This window comes from Mya arenaria, chromosome 14 (genome assembly GCF_026914265.1).
Source record: "Mya arenaria isolate MELC-2E11 chromosome 14, ASM2691426v1".
In the NCBI taxonomy this organism is placed as follows: domain Eukaryota; kingdom Metazoa; phylum Mollusca; class Bivalvia; order Myida; family Myidae; genus Mya; species Mya arenaria.
In genome coordinates, this window is record NC_069135.1 from 60,380,534 (window position 1) to 60,404,410 (window position 23,877).

At 34.2% G+C, this 23,877-nt stretch overlaps 1 protein-coding gene across 1 annotated transcript; it reads left to right on the plus strand.

Annotated features, from left to right (window-relative positions):
- The first annotated feature begins 283 nt into the window (after positions 1 to 283).
- On the plus strand, positions 284 to 17,335 carry LOC128216973 (uncharacterized). The gene is made up of 10 exons (XM_052923738.1): positions 284 to 564; positions 2,281 to 2,375; positions 3,423 to 3,591; positions 7,022 to 7,133; positions 7,659 to 7,801; positions 9,062 to 9,200; positions 10,029 to 10,170; positions 10,859 to 10,964; positions 13,852 to 13,953; positions 14,435 to 17,335. The coding sequence occupies exons 1-10, from the start codon at positions 381 to 383 to the stop codon at positions 16,963 to 16,965; spliced, it is 3,723 nt and encodes a 1,240-aa protein (XP_052779698.1). The 5' UTR covers positions 284 to 380; the 3' UTR covers positions 16,966 to 17,335.
- The last annotated feature ends 6,542 nt before the right edge of the window (positions 17,336 to 23,877 follow it).

Genomic DNA, 23,877 nt, shown 5'->3' on the forward strand with positions numbered 1-23,877 from the left:
AATATTCTAGATCAAAGGGAGGTAACTGTGACAGCATTTGTTCCTATGAATTAAAGGGAGATCAATTGAGCTGACCCATTAAAGGAATGATTCTGGAAATAATTAATACAAAATTAAAATACTTTCTAGTTCATCAGCTATTGATTACAAAATACATACCATAAAGACAAATATACATCGATATATCAATATAATTCAGCAAAACCTTATTAAATCATTACGGTAGCTTGTTTTATAAAAGCCAATCAAACTCGTTGTTACAAGTATACGTTTGGCAGACGAATCAAAATGGAGGACAAACAGAGTTTCCCCATGTGAAAATGTCTTTGTAGCTAAATTTTTCTCGCGACTTTAGGTGGCAGTGACAATAATTAGCAAAAATGGCAAGTGTTGCTCACAAATTCCAGGAAAAGGCTAGAACTGGTGATGTTATATTGTCAGAAGCAGTAACATTTGATGGTTTATTATTGTCTAAACAAGTGCTGAATGGATTGAAAAATTCTGGTTTTGAACGTCCCTCACCAATCCAGTTGAAAGCAATTCCTCTTGGAAGATGTGGCCTAGGTAAGATTTAATAATCTGACCAGTTAATTTTGTAAGAAATCCTTAATTGCTATTGAGACAAGTTGGTGATGATTAAATGATTGTATAGCCTTTCTAATGTTGAACTGAATGTATAGGCAGTCTAAAATAATACATGTGTGATACAGGATTCTTCAAATCCCTAATGTCTAAATAGGTTATTGCAAAAACCGGGGGATTTTGAAAAACATTGAAATTGTATTTGGAGTAGCTAAAGAACTTCAGCGAACATGTTATATATTACCTTTTGGGACGTGTTCACTGTAAAGGAATGCTGTATCCAAACCGTACAAGAATTTGTGACATTTTTATGTCACGCAGTTATTTCATTTGTATACATTGTACAGACATAAAACTATTTTCTCAGGTAAATGAAGTTAAATGTAGTTCACAAACACATTTTCATAATGAAAAAACGCTTTATAGATAGTTGTTTTATCCTTATAATAATAAATTCTATTATAAACATTCCTTAACTAGGGAATAGTGTTCAAATTTAATCACGTGATAAGATTTTAATATAATAATAAGGGTTAATTCTAGTAAGCGATTTCCGCGATTTCTCGCATAAAAATCGCTCAAAGCGCATCCATATCACATAAATGCGAGATATTCTCGCACTTGATTGCAATTTGTGTATTTTTTGCCTTTTCCCTTTTGTTGTTTTACAAAATAACGCATCATAGTCACAGATAGCTTCTTGTTTATATTTATTAAATTACTCACGAATTGCCTCCCCTACATTGAATTCATTTGTCTTATCGAATGTTTTAATCGATATCGTCCACGCACTAAGTCTTGTTTTCAAGCGTTTTTGTGACCCCGAATAATTTTGTTTACGCGGGTTGCACTGCATTTTAAATGCGTCTACAATATCAGAAGCGTCAAAATGTCTAATCAGAAAACGTTGTTTGCATTTCTTGAAAAAAGCCTCTGGACCATAATAAAAAACCAGGTTCAGATGAAAAACAACAATGGAAAGCCTTTATCTCCCGAAAAAAAGTCAATGCACCTTTCAGCAAAAATGGCTAAATCCTATTTTTTGCTCAACTCAAGTATAATGAGTATGAATGTTCATGCTATGTGAACTGTTAACAAGTGTTTCCTTCTAGTCAAACAAGTGTATATACTATACCTATATATTTATATGTTGTAAATTTGTTAATATATTGACATTCATGAAACAAGTTACTGTTATGCATTGTTTTATCAATGCGTTATCCATGTATTATAAAAATCTCACTGGAATTAAAATTCTCTCACAAATTTTGGACAAATGGGAGCAATTCTCTCATTAAAAATCTGACATAGAATTATCCCTGTGACCTACATTTGACCTCACTAATGTAGTGTTTATTTTGCCGTTATTTTTCTAATGGCTCATTCAACATCCTTTATGAATTGTGTGATGTTAAGTTTTTCATCACCTTCAGAGATCAGTATGCAATATTGACTGTCATGATTTATTGCAATAGATATTTACACCCCAAGGATTGATATTTCAGCCATTTCAGGTCTTTATAAGCGCATAATTCCTGATGCATATTTTCCCAAAATGTCTAGGGTCTTTTTCCCAAAACGGGTAGGGCCTTTTTCCCAAAATGAGTAGAAAAACACCTGCATTCTGTGTTGACAATTTGTTGCAAAAACATTATTACAGTATTCTAAAGCATTTATAACATTAACTTGTAATTTCAGACCTGATTGTTCAAGCCAAATCAGGGACTGGGAAGACGTGTGTGTTCTCGGTTATAGCCCTGGAGAGTGTCAGGGTTGATACATCATCTACACAGGTAAGTGGCTACGTGTGTGTTCTCGGTTATAGCCCTGGAGAGTGTCAGGGTTGATACGTCGTCTACACAGGTTAGTGGCTACATGTGTGTTCTCGGTAATAGCCCTGGAGAGTGTCAGGGTTGATACATCATCTACACAGGTTAGTGGCTACCTGTGTGTTCTCGGTTATAGCCCTGGAGAGTGTCAGGGTTGATACATCATCTACACAGGTTAGTGGCTACATGTGTGGCTCAATATTCTGGAACTATAACGTGTCGCTGTTGCAAGCCTTCTAGATATATGTCATGTGTGGTGAAATGGTATTATGTTATATATATATATATATATATATATTAATAAGTCCTACAATTCATTCGCAGCCAGTTGTATAAAATGGTTAAAGAAATATTATTTGTTAAGGTTAAGTAACAGTGTGTGTATACCACATGATATAGTACATCATATATACTACGTCGGAAGGCAACATTTTGCTTAAAATGTAGATTTAAATCAAACATTCCTTTTCTTTTAATACACCAATTAAAATAAAACAAAGGACAGTCTATGCTGCTTAAAGAGCCCCGCCTTAATTTTATTACCGAAGTTTGATAAGGTGATTAATTTCATCAAAGCTGTTTCCAAAATAATGTTTTGACAGTCCTCCGTCAGACAGCCGTATTGTGAAATGGTTTGTCCAAGTGTTTTAAGAAACTAAACGCTCAATCAAACTCTGGTAAAATACCCAAGGTGGGGCTTGATAAGGGGGGTAGACTGCACTTTGTTTCATTTAAAATGGTGAAGAAAAAGTGAAGTAATCTTTGTTTAAAGTCTTCATTCAAAGCAAATCAAATTGCCTTCTGACATAGAATTTATGACCCAATTTATCACGTGGTAAACACACACTGAGTAAGGCCAAGCATTTAGTTATTGGTCAATATATACCCAATAATTATTATTGTTCAATGAAATTGGTTCAAACTAGCCTATAAATAACCTATGGATAACCAGTTTTATACAGTTGGATGCAGATCATAGTTTATGTATGTCATTGAAACATCTACACCCAGGTACTGGTGCTAGCCCCAACTCGAGAGATAGCCGTTCAGATTTGGGAGGTTATCAACAGCATTGGGAGTGCAACTTCAGGTCTGTTGTGCCATACATTCATCGGTGGGCTGCCTCTGCAAGAAGACAGGATCAAGCTGAAGAAATGCCACATAGCTGTGGGTACACCTGGTACGTGACTTTTTGTTTATGTGTTATGTGAGGGTGTAACCTCCTTCCCCTTTCGTAGGTTGGAATGGCTCAGAAGGAGAGTGTCTGCCTCCCGACCAAGAGGTCCAGGGTTCGATGCCCAGTCTGGGAACTTTATTGTGGCCTCTCACATGGACGTTAGGGCTGAGTATCAAATGAAATGAGTTTCAAATGCAATAGTGTTGTAGTTTCAAGAATGTTTTGTATAAAGTTCAGAAGTTGACGCACATTATACACTTTCAATTATATTATACACAAACCTGTTGTGTGACGAAACCGCCAGCACTACCATACTAGACTGCATCGATAGGGCACAATATTTTGAAAAAAACAATATGGCGGCATGCATGGATGAATAAGAATATCAAAAAATTGAGAAAACAAATGTTGTTCAAGCTTTCATTTGATCAGTATTTCGACCGATACGCGACTGTTAAATACAATATATCAACTGAACGTCTAATACTGGTATTCAATTTGATGCAAGAACCATTACTCAGCCTAATGTGTCTTGAGTACTGGTTAGTTTGACCTTGAAAGCGGACTCGAGAGAGTCTTAAAAATATCTGTTACCTTTCAATCAAGCTAAAATAAATTGGTATAAACTAACCCCTTCCCACCTTGTGTGCAAATACTTGTTTATTTTCTACCCAAATCCTGTGTAACAGATCATATAGAACTATTTTGAGAGTCTTTGTACAGAATAATGCAATAAAATATCAATAATATCAATAAATCGATATACATAAAAACAAGATATAAAGTTCTTTTTTAAAGCATTACTTGTTTGTGTGATTTTTAGCTCGACTACTCGAAGAATAAGGAGAGCTATACTACTCACCCAAGCGTCGGTGTCGGCGTTGGCGTCACACCTTGGTTAAGGTTTTGCGTGCAAGCACACATAGGTTAATACCTCAGCAGCTACTTGAGGTATTGCATTGAGACTTTATACAATGGTACTCAACCATCCAACCTATTTAATTAATCAAGTGAGATAACTCTAGTTTGCATTTAATGCAAATAATAGGCCTTTATTATCTGACTTAGAAATTTTGGTTAAGGTTTTGCATGTAGGTTAATATCTCAGCAACTTCTTGAAGTATTGCATTGAGACTTTATACAATAGTACTCAACCATTCAACCTACTTAATTAACCAAGTGAGATAACTCTAGTTTGCATTTATAATGCGAATAATAGGCCTTTATTATTTGACTTAGAAATTCTGGTTTTGCGTGCAAGCACACATAGATTAATATCTCAGTAACTACTTGAGGTATTGCATTGAAACTTGATACAATCGTACTCAACCATCCAACCTACTTTATTAAACTTTATTAAGTTAGATAACTCTAGTTTGCATTTAATGCGAAATAATTGCCCTTTATTTTTCGACTTAGAAATTCTGGTTAAGGTTTTGCATGTAACCACATTTAAGTCAATATCTCAGCAAATATATCATGTATTGCATTGAAACTTTAGATATGTATTCCCAACTATCTAACCTACTAAATTAATGAAGTAAGATAACACTCTTTTGAATATAGTGCAAATTATGGGCCTTTATGAATTGACTTAATTATGGTTAAGGTTTTGCATGTAAACACACATAGGATAATATCTCAGCAACTACTTGATGTATTGCATTGCGACTTTATACAATGGTATTCAACCATCCAATCTACTTAAATAACCAAGTAAGATAACTCTAGTTTGCATTAAATTCAAATAATGGCCCATTTTTTATTCAACATAGAAATTCTGGTTAAGGTTTTGCATGTAACCACTTTTAAGTCAATACCTCAGCGAATACATCATGTTTTGCATTGAAACTTTACACACAGGCTCCCAACCATTTAAACTTCTTATTTAATCAAGTAAGATAACTCTGTCTTTCATATTATATAATTTTTGCCCCTTTATTATGCGACTTAGAAATTCTGGTTACGGTCTTGCATGTTAGCACACATAGGATAATATCTCAGCAATTACTTAATGTATTGCATTGAGACTGTACAATGGTATTCAGCCACCTAACCTTATTGAATGACCAAGTTAGATAACTGTATTTTGCAAATAATGGCCCTTTATTATTAGACTTAAAAATTCTGGTTAAAATTTTGCATGTAACCACATTTATGTTAATATCTCAGCACATCATATTTTGCATTGAAATCTAATCTAACAGTGATCCATGCATGAATCGCCAAAACTTTTCAATCCTTACACTGAAAAGCGGCGGAATAGTCGAGCGCGCTGTCTCTGTGACAGCTCTTGTTTATATATTAAATATACAGAATGATGCCAAATTTTGAGTTTCCATGTGCTGCATACCACCCTCCTAAGATCAGAGATCTCTTTAAACATCACCTGATAATGTATACTAAAAGTGTCAGTTTGGCATAAATATATACTGCTTTGTGAATTTTCTTTTACATAAAATGTGCAAACATACAATTTGTGTAAACGGAGGCCCAATGTACTGGAACTGATTATTTATTGTGCAAAATAGCAATTGATATATTCTTACTTTAGGTTGGTGTAATTGAAATTTAAAGTGACTTGTGATTTATAATTAGTTCTCAACAAATAAGTTCCAGTACTGTTAAGAAGTTGCCAGGGTTTTGTTAAAGGGACTAGACACCAGATGATACCATTGCAAGAAAAAGAGAAAATTGTTCAAATTTTAAATAAATTGATAATGTTGGGTGAAACACATTAAATCATACTTATTGATGTATCACATCGCTTACGACACATGTATCCTCTGCATTTTTTTTATATTATTCCAATTTGGAAATTCACTGGGTTTTTCTACCACATCAATCCAAGTAAATTTAAAAATAGCATTGATATATATGTATCTGTACTAATGATGTGACTTTCACCTGCTTAATATACACACTATAAACTGGGAAAACATTATATGCGCTATTTTTAAATAGGTTAACTCAGCTGAGACAGCAACAAAATTTTCTCTTAATCATGTAAAATGATGTATTATTGGCCTCATATGAGCTCATATATGAAATTTGTGAATAGAAATTTAGCGATGTATTTGTATAAAGCGTTTGAATTACGAAAGACGTTTCATATGTATTATAAGTAAAAAACATATCCTCTTCGCTGTTAATACATCATGTCTTACGACCTATGACTTATTTTGCAATTAATGTACGTTTTATAATATGTATACTCATGGACATATTGTCTATTGTATTATGAAATAAAACTGTATATAAAACTGTATATCGATAATTCTAGGCTTATTTTGAGGAACTACTGTATTTGTCAATTTTGGGACCATGCAGTGTCTAGCCCCTTTAAAAAATAATATACAGTATTTGGCTGTGTTCTGTTTTTTATAAGGAAATATTGTAATAAAATGATTAAACTGATTTTATTTGTATCCAGGTCGTGTAAAGCAGTTGATTGAAGGGGGAGTACTACGGACAGACAGTATTCGTCTGTTTGTTCTTGATGAGGCTGACAAACTGCTGGAAGAGAGCTTCCAGGAACAAATCAAGTAAGGTCCTGAAATGCACAACTGCATTCAAGTACAATCATGTTATGTTGCGTAGTGCTTACTCAGTTATTGAAATTAGACTTTTGGATGAACAAGTCTGAAGCCTGATACTCTTGCTTGCCATTGACTAATTTGAACAAGCCCTGCTATATAAAATCAAGAATTTGAGCAATACTGGAAAGCATTATACCAGTAGAGGGCTTGTGGACTTGTGTGTGCTTTCTGAATTTTTGACTGTTAGGTTAGGTTTCTTTAAAATAAGATTTAAATTAACCCTGCTATTTTCTAATCTGACTCAACTTATATCTTAATGGATATGGCCCAAGATAGCAACCACAACTTTTATTTGTATCTGGTAATGGTTTTGTTTTAATGACTTTTCTGCTCTAAGTTGCAACTCTGTTATAATGGAGTCTGATTTATCGCGAAACTCGACTCATTATAAAACGATGCCGACATGTTTTGTTTTTGCTCTAAAATATGTTAGCAGCACATCAAATTTAATAAAAAAATTCGCCATTTCAGTTGGATCTATTCCACCCTACCAGAGAACAAGCAGATGCTAGCCCTGTCTGCCACCTATCCGGAATATCTGGCCAATCATCTGACAGCGTACATGAGAAACCCCACATTTCTTCGGCTGAACATCACTGACCCTGCCTTACTCGGTACTTTTTTCTGCAAAAGACCTGTTTTACTTTAGAATAGCTACTTTTTAAGAACCATCAGAGTCTTTGAACCAAAACATGCAGAAAAAGTTACCCTTCTTAAATTTCGAAATTGGCAGTTTTTGTCTTGTGAAATATATTTTAGTATCCACTATCCATGGTTTATTCAACATTTCAAGCAAAAGACATAGTCATTCTGTCTTCAGTCACAGGAAACTATGATATCATATCTGCTGCTTCATCATATTTACAATTTACCCAATATCTGCTTGACACATCTACTGATATTTATGCTTAATATGTTCCAAATGAATATTGTCATCAGATGGGTTGCAAGTATAAACATTATAAACACTCATTTGACTGTCAGAATAGCAGATATCTCTTAAATTTTTATTATTAAACTAATATTTAAAGAGTCTAACTCATGTTGTTTTTTTGGCACCAAAAATGAGCTTTCAGGGTTATGCATCTGAAGCTGACTGATATTTTAACCTTTATGTAATACATAGGTCGCATTACATGATAATGTCAATCAACCAATTATGCTACAGCCTTTTTCTAAATTGCATTGCTAACTCAAGATTGTTGACTTCAAAGGATATATTTGAGCATATATCAACATTTGTTGAAGGGTTCCAGGCAACAGTATCTTTCATGTAGTTTAAACACTCCTTATGATTTGCCACACTTTATTTTATTATAAGCTTTTTTCCCTTGTAAAAAGTGCCTTTTAAACTCAGGGTATTAAGACATTAATTTTATCCAAGCATATAAAAATTGATGTTAATAAGTTAAATTTAAGGTTATAAACTATGTTCATGTCCATGTAAATTGTAGCCAGAAATTTTACTGAAACAGATGGGATTATGTGTGTTTTTACGGCTACTCTACAGACTTCAGCTCTGGTGCCCCTTTAGTTTCATAACATCGCCTTCTTGACAGATCTATATCTGTCAGTTATACACCATGGGTCGATTGTTCAGAACTTTATTAAAGTTAACAACCTTGTTCACTGCATTATTGTTAACATTTGAAGGTGAAATATTTTCGTTATGTGCTGATATATATGAAGATAAATAAACACAGCTCAATCAGTGGTTTTTATATATTTAAAAATATTGCAGATTACGTGTATGTTGATGAAACTTTAAAGATTTAAAAGTTAACAACGATCCAGTTAAATTTTATAACAATGTTCTGAACTAATTTTTCCCTCAATCAGAGAAAAGACCGAACTTCTTATTAATCAATTTCCAGGTATTCGTCAGTTCTATACCACTGTGCCCTACCACCCCGTGCCTCATGCCGTGTTTGAGGAGAAAACCAAAGTTCTCATCCATCTTCTGTCATCAGTGAGCTTCCAACAGTGTTTAGTCTTTTCTAACCTTCAGACCAGGTAATGTTTAGTGCAGGGCTACCATTAAGAATTTGAAACTGGAAGTATGAACTTCCTGTCCATCAATTATGGAAGTTTTTCACTGAAATGTGGAAGGCTAAGTCTCCCGAATACAATGTTTTTCCACTTTTTTGAACTGTATTTTGAATTGTATGTTAAAATTGAATTGGCACCTTAAACTTGCCAAATTCACAGACTTATGATAATTCAATTAACTCAAAGACTGATTGAAATTGGGACCATTCAAGTAATATTGACACCAGGTTTAGATATTTTGAACTTCCAAGCTTTCAACTTTGAAAGTTTTCTTCAAAACTATTGAAGTTTTTGTACTTTCAAGGAATCAATTTTGGAAGTTTTAACCCATTTCGAGGGAGTAATATACTTCCAAACTTCCTTTAACGGATGCCCTGATTAGTGTTGTATTGTTAATTTATAGTTTCACTTACATCAATAAATGCTCGCAGTCAAATGCTTTGGGTTACAATTTGATATTGCATTGGTGAAAAAATGAGAGAAGTAAAAAAAAAAAATGAATGTTTTGAAATACTTGTAATAACTTTAATACTGATCTCAAAAACAGATCTCATTAACAATAGCAGCATGCCAACAGTGTCTTTGAGGCTATTTTGAACAGAACCCCACCACCACCCACAGAATATCATAATTTAATTCCAATTTTTGAGCGCAGACGTTAGCTGATGTGTTAAACAGTAATGGCTGACCCACAGCGTGTATAGCTGGTTGATTGAAATCGGGCCGTGGCTTATGACATACTGTAGCTCATAAGTGGTTAATGTTGTAGAATTGTTTTATTTCCTTTACAAGGGCGCAGACATTAGCTGATGTGTTAAACAGTAAAGGCTGGCCTACAGCGTGTATAGCTGGCTGCTTGGATCAGAAGGACCGGAACGAGGCAATGGCCAGACTCAAGACATACAAGTGTAGGATCCTCATCTCGACTGACCTTGTAATTTGGTTTTACTATAATTATGTCTCTCCTCTGTTCATGGCGAGACATAGTGTTTTTGCCCTGTCCATCAGTCAATATTTACACCTCAACTTCCACTCCTTAAATGAACTGCCTTTAGGCAATTGCGTTCAATCAATCTTCGGATATGTTCGGATCGTAATTCATAGCATAACAATATACATGAAAGCTATTGATCTTGTTATTGGTTGTATTGTGTCAGCAGGTCCCATAAAAATATAGATCAACATTTTAGAAAGTGTTACTTTATTATATTTTAAATAAATTGGTGCCAGAAGTGTTTCAGTTTTTACGTTTTAAAGTGATTTCAAGTGGTTGATCTTTTCCCGCGTTATTGTGACGTCATTTGAAAAAAATGTTTCCGGTTATAGTCGGGTCATTCTATTTACAGAATGGGTAAGAACGGATTACTGAAAGGTTTTCTTAAATGAAATGAAGTAGATTTTTAACAATTCTTGAATGAAATAATGACTTATTGGTGTAAATATAAGGAATGAATTGCGGGGTTGATGTCATTATCGGGGATATGAACGCAATTGGGTTGGTCAAAGTACGCGTGGAGTCCTTTGGACTCCACACACATTGACCAACCTAATTGCGTTCATACCCCGATTGCGACTGTATTATGCCGCTAAGGTCTTAACCATTGTTATCGTGTTTGTTACAGACATCTCGGGGTATAGACGCAGACAAAGTGAACATGGTGATCAACCTGGACGTTCCTAAGGACCATGAGACCTACCTTCACAGGATTGGACGAGCGGGGCGATTTGGTATCAAACTCTGAAGTTTTCCTTTTGTGCAGTCTTTTATTTTGAGCAACGTTTTGTCATTGTACATGTATATATGTTTTATTAACCAGGTTTTCAACGAAAACCGGGTTATTAGAATGAGGTTGTCGTTGGGCGGGCGGGCGTCAAACATTGGTTTCTGTTCAATAACTTTTGTTAGCATTGATAGATATTGATGAAACTTAGTGTGTAGGTAGCTTATGGGAAGAGCTAGCTTGGGATTGCTTTTGAGGGGGGTGGGGCTAAGGTCAAGGTCACTGTTACTAAAAATAGAAAAATGGTTTCTGCCCAATAACTTTAGTTAGCATTGATAGATATTGACGAAACTTGATGTGTAAGTTGCTTATGTGAAGAGCTAGCTTGGGATTGCTTTTGAGTGGGGAGGGGCTAAGGTCAAGGTCACTATTACTTAAAATAGAAAAATGGTCAAGGTCACTGTTACTTAAAATAGAAAAATGGTTTCTGCCCAATAACTTTAGTTAGCATTGATAGATATTGACAAAAGTTGGTGTGTATGTAGCTTATGTGAAGAGCTAGCTTTGGATTGCTATTGAGGGGGGAGGGGCTAAGGTCAAGGTCACTGGTACTAAAAATAGAAAAATGGTTTCTGCCCAATAACTTTAGTTAGCATTGACCGATATTGATGAAACTTGGTGTGTAAGTTGCTTATGTGAAGAGCTAGCTTGGGATTGCTTTTGAGTCGGGAGGGGTAAGGTCAAGGTCACTATTACTTAAAATAGAAAAATTGTCAAAGTCACTGTTACTTAAAATAGAAAAATGGTTTCTGCCCAATTACTTTAGTTAGCATTGACCGATATTGATGAAACTTGGTGTGTATGTAGCTTATGTACAGAGCTAGCTTGGGATTGCTTTTGAGGGGGGTGGGGCTAAGGTCAAGGTCGCCTGTTACTAAAAACAGAAAAATGGTTTCTGCCCAATAACATAGGTTAGCATTGATAGATATTGATGAAAATTAGTGTGTAGGTAGCTTATGTGAAGAGCTAGCTTGGAATTGCTTTTGAGTGGGGAGGGGCTAAGGTCAAGGTCACTATTACTTAAAATAGAAAAATGGTTTCCGCCCAATAACTTTAGTTAGGTTTGTCAGATATTGATGAAACTTGGTGTGTAGGTAGCATATGAAGAGCTAGCTTAGGATTGCTTTTGAGTGGGGAGGGGCTACGGTCAATGTCACTGTTACTTGAAATAGAAAAATGTTTTTTGCCAAATAACTTTTGATAGCATTGATAGATATTCATTAAACTTGGTGTGTGGGTAGCTTATGTAAAGAGCTAACTTGGGATTGCTTTTGAGGGGGGTGGGGCTAAGGTCAAGGTCACTGTTACTAAAAATTTGAAAATGGTGTCCGCCCAATAACTTTAGTTAGCATTGATAGATATTGATGAAACTTGGTGTGTAGGTAGCTTATGTACAGAGCTAGCTTGGGATTCCTTTTGAGGGGGGGTGGGATCAAGGTCACTGTTACTAAAAATAGAAAAATGGTTTCTGCCCGATAACTTTAGTTAGCATTGATAGATATTGATGAAACTTAGAGCGAAGGTAGCTTATGTGAAGAGCTAGCTTGGGAGGTGGGGTCAAGGTCACTGCCTAAAAATAGAAAAATGTTTTTCTGCCCAACAACTTAGTTAGAATTGATGGATAGTGATGAATCTTAGTGTGAATATAGCTTATATGAAGCTGCAGATTGAACTTGCTCATACAACAAATTAATTGGCTATAATTTCTGATTGCCCATAACAAAAACCTGGTTTCGGCGCATTGCGGCGCTTCTAGTTATCATATGCTTTCTGGTGGTTTAAAGTGTTTTGTCAGTGAAATGAAATCAATGTTTCACTGTTTGAAAGAGTGAAAATATTAAATTGATATTTTTCATTGTTTTGAAATCTTGGCCCAATCTCAAATTAAAATCAAACATTAATGTGCACAGGGCTGGGACAAAATTCAACGACGTCATTTCCAAAATGAAGGTACTGTGCATACAAATTAGCAAGATTTTCTAATAAAGTGTATTTAAATGACTTTTAACTCGAATTATAGGAATATAATGAAAAGAAAAATTGTTTGTTTCAGTGTAACATAGCAAAATACTTCACCTAGTGAACACCAAAAGTGAATATTTCATGTATATTTTGGTGCTCACTTGTTAAAATATATTACAAGCTTATGCTGAAACACACAATTATCCTCAATATGTTTTTTGTTTACATATTATTCTTCCATCTTTCATGTTTCTTTTATCAAATTTTTCCTGATGTGCAGTCTTCTTTTATTTTGAGCAAGGTTTTGTCATAGAACATGTATAATTTATATATGTTTTTAAGTGTAAATTTTTACATATCATTGTTCATTTGGTTTATGTTGTAAGACAACTGAAAATGATGATAAAATTTTTGGGGCTGTATAAAAGAAGTGTCATATTATAACTTTAAATTACATACAATTTCCTTAAATAGAACCACTTCCTTAACTGTTTTATACCAAAAGGAAGAGTGTTTAAATCTTAAAATATATTCTACAATTAAAATATGTGAATATTTATTATGAAACATGAGTTTTTAAAAATAAAGACACCGTTTTAAAGAAATTTTCAAATATTTACACTGATGTCGAGTAATATTTTAAAATTTTCTTAAGATGCTTTGTAAATAGGGCCCCTTTGTTATTATAAGCAATGAAATAATGAAAACAAGTTCTGATTATTTTATAGGATAATTTGACATTGTTTTTAGTTTTGTCAATGAAGGTCAGGCAAGTTTGACATTAGACTCCACACAAATATACTGCAACATTCTTTAAGAGTATCTATCCTTTGTTTCAATAAAAACTAATTAGTAAAATGTTCATCTCGTAGGTTCGTTTGGTATTGCTGTCAGCCTTATCAGTGACGGCCAGGAAAAGCTGAACTTGGACTCCATACAGAAACGCTGTAACACCCAGATTAACACCTTACCAGGTATGCCATCAGATTTACTGTAAATTGCATTGATGATTTAACTCCCTTTATCTCATGACAATGTTAAGGTATTGTCATAGCCTTGGTGTTGTTGTCATCAATATTGTTTATTGCCTCGATGTTGAAAAACATGAACCTTGGCCATAACTTTCGAGATATTTAAAGGAAACTTGATACACCTGTTGCCAGATACAATATGCACATGCAAAACAAGGCCCATAACTTTGACTGTAGTTATTGCTGAATAATCTATTATAATGAAAAACAAAATATCAATGTTGGGGTTTGCTCTGCTCTGCTCATACATTTTCAATGCATTGAATTCACAGTCATTGTTTCCCCATAAATATTTATATGGTAAGATGTTCACTATTAAATTGTTCACTAATTAAAACTATTGAATGGGTCATTAGTCAACAGTAAATTGGCTGAAAGAAGTTCTTGAATTTTGAACTTAATATCACTATTTTGTTAATTACAGATCCCTTGCCAAGTGATCTTGCTCACCCTGATGGCCCTGTGTATCTGGATGACGTTGTCTCTGCTGAAATCATCAACACTGACCTTACAAATTACAAGATTCAGACCTCTTCTGGGAAATTAAATGATACTGATACAACACATAGCATGAATTCGGCCAGCCCTAGAAAGCTAAATGTTACTGAACTTAGAATGGTTCTAGCTAGCCCTGAGAAACATGTGAGTGGTAGACCTGATAAGCAAAGCCAAAATGGAAATGAGGGAGAAACTGAAGAAGGATTGGATGATGATGATGATGATGATGAGTTTGAAAAAGATGGAACTTATGAAAATGGTTTAATTACAACAAATGGGGACATATGTGAACCTTATGTTGAAGATGAAAATGACGAGATTTTAAATGCTGAAACTGACATTAAGTTACATTTTGAGATTGTGGGTGATAGATCAGATAAAAGCTCAACTTTAAGATGTAAAGAAGATGCAGGAAAGAATGAAACTAATGATACAAAGGGAATGGCAAATGACACAGAAAGAGAATTGATCTTTGACATCAAAAAAACTGAATGTCTTAAAGAAACGCCAGTGCTAAGTGGTGTTAATAGACAAAAAAATGATGGGGCTAGTAGCTCTACTGGAACAAAAGAACAAACAGTCTTTTTTGAAAACAAAGCAGTCTCCTTTCAGAACCATTCATTAACATCTGTGATTAGAGAGAGACTGAACAACACATGTTCTTCTATGGAAAAGGTTAGATTGACAGATATATATAAGTCAAACATAGGTTTTAAATCACTTAGAAAGTCGCATACTTATTCATCTGCAATAGAATCTTTGTTAGCATTTAGAAATGACGTGTCTGGAGTGAGTTCAGCTGTTGCAAAAGCGGATTCCTGTATCATTCCGAGATGTAAAGAAACCCACCCAGAGTTGGCAAAGCTGAAAGAAAACATTACTGAAATACAAGATACATTAAATGATGGATTTTCAGGTAGCAGGTCAGAAACTGTGAGACTCCTTGCTAAGAACAATGATATAAAAGAGGGTGAAGACTCAGGCGCTACTCACTTTGATGGACCCAACCAAATGAAGGTTGCAGTGGAGGAGCAAATAGAGATAACAAAGAACAGTTGTCAAAAATCTAGGATAGGCATTGAAGAGAATGATTCGAACCAAACCCATAATGAGAGACATGTTGAAAAAACACAGCAAAGTTTGGAAAAAGCTAGTAAAGAAAATGTGATGATAGATAATATTGTTAGCACTGGTAAATTTCGGGAATTGACAGTAGAAGAATGTTACAAGAAAAAAGTACATTTGCTAGAAACCAAACAAGAAATAGGTCCTGAAATATCTTCAACAAAGAATTTTATGTCAAAGGAAAACAGACTGCGTTCTAATGGAATGCAGAAAAAAGAACAGAAGCCAAGGAGACAAAAGCAAGGCTACCATAACAAATTTGCCATCGGTTATCTGCTTCAACAGCAAACAATGGAAGAGAAGGACGATGTTGAAGATGAAGTAAGTGCTGATGAGACACTTAAAGATTCTGAAGAAAATATAGAAGGTGGTTCTAAAGGCTCAGGTAGTACAGGGTCAGCAGCAAATTTAATAGATAAGCATACTAGAATAGTTGAAGATATAACACCAGATTTATCACCTGAGAAAGAAATTTGTCCATTAAAAAGAAATGAATTTGCAGAAACTCTGTCAAGCTTTAAACAAAGTCTGGATGAAGTTAAAGGTATCCAAGACTTGAAGAGTACTGAGCTAGTTGCTGAAACAAAGGGTTGCTTTCACCAAAAAGATGATGATTTGTTAACTAGCTCTAAAGAGCCTAATGACGAAACAAATGGTGTTTTCAAGCTCAACGATGATGATTTATATACTAGCTCTGATGATTCAAGTGATGATTCAAGTGACGATTCAATGTCTTCAAGTGATGAATCTGATTCTGAAAGGGAATACAGAAATGAAATCAAATCATTAATGTCCAAGAGACAAAACAGCACCTCAAGAAAGTCTCAATCATACACGGACAACAGCCAGCATGATGACAAGTGTTATTCAAAAGTATCTGTTAATGGTAAGTCATTTGTACTAACAAAAGAAAACAAGAAAACTCAGCCTAAGGAAAGTCAAATTGGAAACCATCTCACAAATGGTGGTAATTATTTATGCAGGGCAAAAAGAGAAACAACAAGGGATTCTTATCAGGAGAAAATGGAAACTTGGTATACGCAATTTCAAGAGTGGCAAAAGTTGTATCAAACACCTGACCCGAACATCACAGCCAGAAGTCATTCTCATTTTGATTACAGACAAAATCCATACTATTATCAACATCATCACCATCAATTCTATAATCCCCAGATGCAGTTTTATAGCCCATATCAGAGTGGTCGTGGTGGAGGTGCATTTCACCATCAGTCAGATAACTGGAAAGGTGCAAGTTTCAATGATCAGAATCAGTATATAAAGCAAATGTGTAGACAACCCAAGCCTGTGGTCAAGAAAAAGAAAGAAATGTGAAAATATTATTAAGAAGATTTCTATGAGAATACTGATATGCACATGTAATTTGAAGAGAAACAAGAATGGACATTTTACAAAGTGGGTTCTTATTGGGGTATTTGTCCCAGAAATGTTTTGATTTTTTGCTAAACATCTTCGTTACATTTAAATGAAAACTGTTGCTGCTATTCATAGATAACATCATTATATTTTAGCAATTTTATGGGTAGCAGGAATATCAAATAGCAATGAATGGGATGCAACGTTAATTTAATGTAAATGAATTCCATTAACCCTAAAAAATGTCTGATATCATATACCTAAATTTTGCTTTTGTCATGCAATGTTTTATATTTTATTATATCAATAAAATGAGGTTGAAATCGAATCACGTTTTCGTCTTTCAATGCCATTGTTATTACAAAACAAATCCAGTTCAGAAATAAACTCATTCAACCACCAGTGTACATGTTCAACACAGCTATACCTTCTGTTGAATCTCACAAACATTAGGTATTTTTTCTCTGATGATTGCAGTTGGCGTTGTGTTATTAACTACATCAAAGATAAGGCATGGCCCATAGTTAATATAATGAAACGTATTTGTTACCGTCTTGATAGGCGGCCCCTGGTATTTTTTCTCAATTATTAGGCCAATCTTGGGTATATGTAGATGCTATCTGTGATAATTTACACAATATTAAAAAGTCGACCAGGACAAAAAAAATAATGTGCCCGTATACTTCCTGGTTGTAGTCGTCTGATTTCTCTACGCTTGCTTCAAGGGAAAGTTTAAATACTGAACGAGAAAAACTCAAGTTTCTTCTCTTCTTTAAAATGAAAAATGGTTATACGCCAGATTATCTGTCGGGTTTGGTAACCCAGACAGTAGGACAAGCTTCAACAGGATCTCTTAGAAATTCATCCTGTCCAACATATCCAGTTTCCGAAACCGGCCATCCATGTATTTTAATGAATTCCTTCCTACTACAATACCAGCATTGACTTAGATTACCAAGATTAGGCAGAGTGTAAAAGCTGTTGCCGGTATTAAATCGAACCACTATTCGGATAAGCCAAAAACTCCTAAACCGCCTCCGCAACGATCGTTGTTCCCTGGATCATCATCTCTGTTTAAAGAATTACTTTCCCGTCACTTTTAGGTAGATATGGGTAGGTGTGGGAATCTGGAGACTATGTACCACCTTTTCCTCTTTTGCCCTCTCTGCTTAGCAAAGGCAACATTTGCGCATAACTGCTCAATCTCTGACTGAGGTAACCCTCCGTTCATGTTTTATAAGGTGAAGGCACCCTCGATGCAAAACCAATAGCATTATGTTCGAGACAGTTCATCGTTTTATTTACATGTCAAAAGACATTGGAAACCAGTGATCGACTAGACCTACCCACATTCACAACACATCTTGTTCTTCCTGTTTTCTCATACTTTATTATATTTTTAAAATATAATACAGTATGAGAAAACAGGAAAAACAAGATTTAAGACATTTACGATTTGATTTTGAATAGGAGTGTCACTTTAATCGTATTAAAATTTTAATACGATTAAAGTGACACTCCTATTCAAAATCTATACACACACATATCAAACAAACACACATATTAAGTGATTAACTACTTATTAAATAATGCATTTATGGAAAATATTAATAACTGATAACACGATTGTAACCGTGTGTTTAATAGCTGAAAACGCACAAATGTCAAATGATTGGTGAGTGCTAAAAGAATTAGTGCGATCGACCATCGTCTCATAAGGTAGAAATACCGTGTTTTCTGCCTTTTTCTTCCTAATTAAACTCGGTATCCTTCATAAGAACTATTGTTTTCGACATTTATCCATCCATTTTGGTATATTAAAACAATTGTATTAATTGTGGTTATCGTAATCTTATTTGGTAGTAAGAGTGCACCTTTAATCAATTTCTTAATAAACATTTGATTCTAAGATATAGGTAATTTACAATCAACTTCGAGTATCTGTGTTTAAAACATAGTTTAACATGAGCTTGATCATGATGATAGTAAGTTCATAAGTTAAACCGGTCTTAAATGCCATTTATAATGTTCATAGCAGGGAAAGGAACTTGATGAGTATATTTTTACCGTTCTTATCTTGAATTTTGAATTCGTATTTATAGTGAAATGTTGTTCATTTTTGCTCAATAAAATGTGTTTAAACCAAAGAATTCATGGCTTAAACCGTGAGACATCCGACACAATAAGACATATAACGCAAAGAGCCCCATATAGCCTGCTACAAATGAAACAAAACATTCAAGAAAATGACAAGGCTGTGCTCAATTCCGCCTGCTGATCTTTAAATATTAAAATGAAGTAATTAGGCCCCAAAAACTGAAAGACTAGTCTAATAAGGTCAACCACACATTGAATAACTGTACAAGCCTTTCAAATGCAACGTGACAAATGAGTAATATGATATAATATTTTATCGTGTGCGACATTCGCACACTGCTTGTATTTTAGAAGACAGTTAACTGACAGTTTATTTCTGTTTAAGTGTTCAATTTAATGCATGTTAAATTTGACAAATGTCTTTGCTGAGAATCAGTTTAATTGACAGATAATTATATTAGAGTTAATTAGATTGATTACGTATTGTATGATATCGATGTGGTTAGATCATGATTTTGGTGCTTATTAACGTTTCCTTTGTAGTTTTTACTTTCATAAACCCAAATAGACACGTCTCCAACGTCGCCAGCATTTCAAGAAGAATGTTTTTTCTTTGTTCGAAGAATTAAGTGATCAGGAAAATGTTAAATTGATTTGAACATGTTCCATGAAATGATTGTCTTGACATTATGGCGTGGAATTAACATTCATCGCATATATCATCTATTACGTCTTTGAAAATAATGTCCGTTAAGGACTCGATGTCTCTTAATTGACAAACACACTTGTAATCCATTTTTTGACTTGAGTACCTAGTAGCACTCGGACGTTGACTAATACATACATGTGAATATGCAATGCTTTTGATCATATATAACATTCAAAAATCATATCAAATAAATATTTGAGTTAATACTAGTCTAGTGTTCTTCCAGAAATCGTATTCTTTGATATTATCAATGAAGGAAGCAAATAAAATTTGCTTACACTAATTAAAACTCATTTACAGCACCAGCATCTTAAATAACGCTAAATGGCGACCAAACCATCTACCAATTTCGAATTACTACAATTATATTATTTATAAAATTATTTTTTGAATTTCGATTTGTTCACTCAAACGTTCCGAACCCAACCGTGTATAATTTCAAACACACTTCATACATGACTTAACATCAATGAAAATATTTGCGCACCACACCGTATTTGGGCACTGCCACTTCTGCACCAGGCCATATTTATCATGAAGAATTTATTCCACCCATGAACAACAGTTCATCTGCAATGTAGACGTCAATATGATATTACATTCGTGACATTGTTGTTGACAAGTTGTTACTAGTTGGCAACCCAGTTAAGCAATGAGCAATCAAATTTGTTGATTCTTATTCGTGTAAAAGTAACTTCATTGAATAATGTTCACATTAATTATTTAACCGATTTAAGCGTTTCAATCTGGCGTAAAACCCTTTTTGTGGTTGGACATAGAAGGCCGAGCAATTGATAAAAAATTCGTATCAAATTCGTTTAATTAGTCATGCATTGTTTTTAGGCTGTATGCCGCTAGACCTGCATATTTTTATAACCGTATCTCGGAAATCACAACGGCAGATTGACATAACATTTTTAACTTTTGGCGAATTAATGCGCGCAAGGGCGTATCAATCCCAGTGCGGTTAGAACTGCGGTGGTCACCTAACTAATTTACCTTAACATTAACATCGAAAATACCTAGTAAGAAATCTGTTCTAATAGCTACGGACTGCGTTCTGCATATTAAGTAGCTTGCTTTGAATAGCGCTGTAATGAGTTTTCAAGCTATGTTATACGGTTAATATAGTTCAAATAAGCTGCGTTTTGCGTAATATAACGCAATTGAAATTGTAAAAAAACAATTATTTTAATATCGGCGAGATACAGAACGCAATATAAAAAGCAGAATTCGCAAATAGTTTCAAAATGAACGCGTACTGAATCAGATAAATGCATGTATAATGTACCTTGGATTTTGCTTCGGCCGATACTATCTACAAGCGCATTGTAGTTAAGAATAGAATGTGGGTCATCGCATTCGGACAGGTTTATTCCCAGGAAATAAATTCTGAGAAGTCGTTAAAACCCGACAAAAATATGCATCGTATTATTATGCAATTAAATGATAATTTAATAGGCGTAAAATATCAATTCATAATGCTTTAAAGAAATTATAATGCTTCATTTGATCCTACAATCAGTTTTTTTGGTGATTTTAGTTCATTCATACGTATATTTTCTATGTTTTAAATAGGCTATTACTTGACATTTTTTATTGATATTGTTAGTTTTTACTTGTGTTTGTAAAATGTGTGTCGCATGAAACCATTTTTTTTTTGTGTAAGTACACACTAACAATTATTTACCATTACTTAATGGATATTATACACTTTTACCATTCAAATCAATTCGTGTAAAGCGTTGACAGGCTATCGACCTGCAACAATTTGTGTAATAGTCATCTAAAGCCGAATGAAGCGGAAAGTATATGAATTTTTCTCAGTTTGTCTCAGTAATTTCAATCCAATATCTTGAGCATGTAGCATAATGCATATGCATTTAAAAAAAGACAACTGATATAAACCTGTTCATTTTGTCCACGAGTGACATATGTTGTTGGCATTATTAAGGTACATGCACATCAAACATGCAGGGAATAAATAACATGTGGGTGAATCGATCCAGAGGTATTTGGCGTTGTGGAAAGAAGCCTTAAACATAAACTTAATATGTTCAATGCATTTTGTTGGGATGCATTTGGTTAAGCTGGCATACCCTGGTAGTAAATTAAATACGCCTACGCCAAGTTTGAAGTGTAGAGTAGATTGTACTAAAATCCTTAATGCTTTATCCGTGGCAGTGCATTGTTTATGAAACCAAAGCTCCAAATAGTTGTATATGATATTGAGAATTACTCCATACCTTATAAGTTACTTTATGGCGTATTCTACATTTCAAGTGACTTATTCTTCTTCACGATCTCATTGAGAATCAACATTTAACTCTAAAAGTTTTCGCAAAGGAAGTTATGAGCGAGTATATAATATCTTTAGATGTTTATGCATGACTACACTCACAAAACGTTGCAGGCCGAAAGTCATTTAACGCTTTAAGCGCTTTGATTGTTGTATGATATAATGCTGCAGGATTCATTATCGATCGTCTGACTCATATTTTGTTTTTGAGGAACCAACAATCAATCATTTTTTCGCTGTGTTCATATGGTAATTACAACACATGCGCTTTTATTCAATTTTGATCATCAAAGAAACCTGTCAGAACTCAGTCTAATGCATCAAAGAAGCCTGTCATGCTGCCAGGTGAGCCTTAATGAGATCAAGTGACGTTGTTGCATTCTTATAGGTGACTGAGTAATAAATAAGAAACGGTGCGTTATAGTGCACACCCTTCATTGTCATAGCTACTTTTCAAATGTCCTTTAATTGACAAAGAGAAAGGGCATTGTTTAAATTGACTTTTTTATTTGTTGTTATAAACTAAGACAGTTATATAAATATACATATAGTACGCTATATAGGAGTTGCGTCCGTCACGTCGTGTCACTTCGTCGCGTCCTGAAACATATCCATGTGGTAAGCATGAATATTGCACCCATTCTCATGTAATTTTATAGGAATGTTGATCAGCAATACAAAACGTTCGTCTGCAAATTATGTGACATTTCACTCGCTTTAACAAGTATTCAAGTGGCGTCTGTGGATATTTATCACATCTTTAATATCTCAATCTAATGTTGTTAGCATAGAAAATGGTACATGTATCTTTAATTAATATGACATTTCACTCGCTCAATAAGTTTTCAAGTGACACCTTAAGGTATTTATCACATATTTGATAGCTCAATGTAATTTTGGTCAGCATAGGAAACTGTACATCTGCATTTTTTATGTGACAATTCACTTGCTCAACAAGTGCTCAAGTCGCGTCTGGGGATATTTATCACTTCTTTAATAGCTCGTTTTAGTGCAGGTCAGCATTAGGAAACTGTACATCTGCAATTTGTGTGACATTTCACTCGTTGTGACAATTATTCAATCTGCGTCTTGGATGTACTTATCACTTCTGTGATAGCTCTCGTTTTATATAACCTAATAACTAGAATGCTGTGTTTTGACACATTTCTAACTCTTCCTTGCAAACTTTTAAATTATGCAACTATGTTGTATATCTTATAGAGAAAAACATATTGAAATGCTGTTGAAATGGCGACAAAAGTAGACATGAACACTTTATTTGTTTTGTGCACATTTTTGTAATTAAGAAATGTTTAACACTGAGAGTAATTTAAATTTAAACGCTTGTGTATCTAGGTGGTGGAGAAATTAACAAATGTGATGAACAATTTTCTTTTCCTCAGATATTTGTTTTTTAAATTAATTGGCATACTGTTATAAGCTATTTCCGTTGCCAATGAAGTACGTTTATGCATAGTATAAGTTCAAATGTACTCAAATATTTGAAACATATTAATGTGGTTATATTTTAATAGTGAAATATTGAAGATCGCACAGAAATGACTCCCTGATTCACCAGCAAATGTTAAAAAATGCTGCATTATTCCTGATATAAGTTATATAATGTTATGGAGTTTAAAATATGTAAGAAAATGATACAACACATTAGCTTTTAAAATATTTTTGCCCGACCGATTTTAGTTTAAATTCAACCTAAAATTGTATGTATATTTTTTTTTCGTCTTTTGTTTTACATATTAATAAT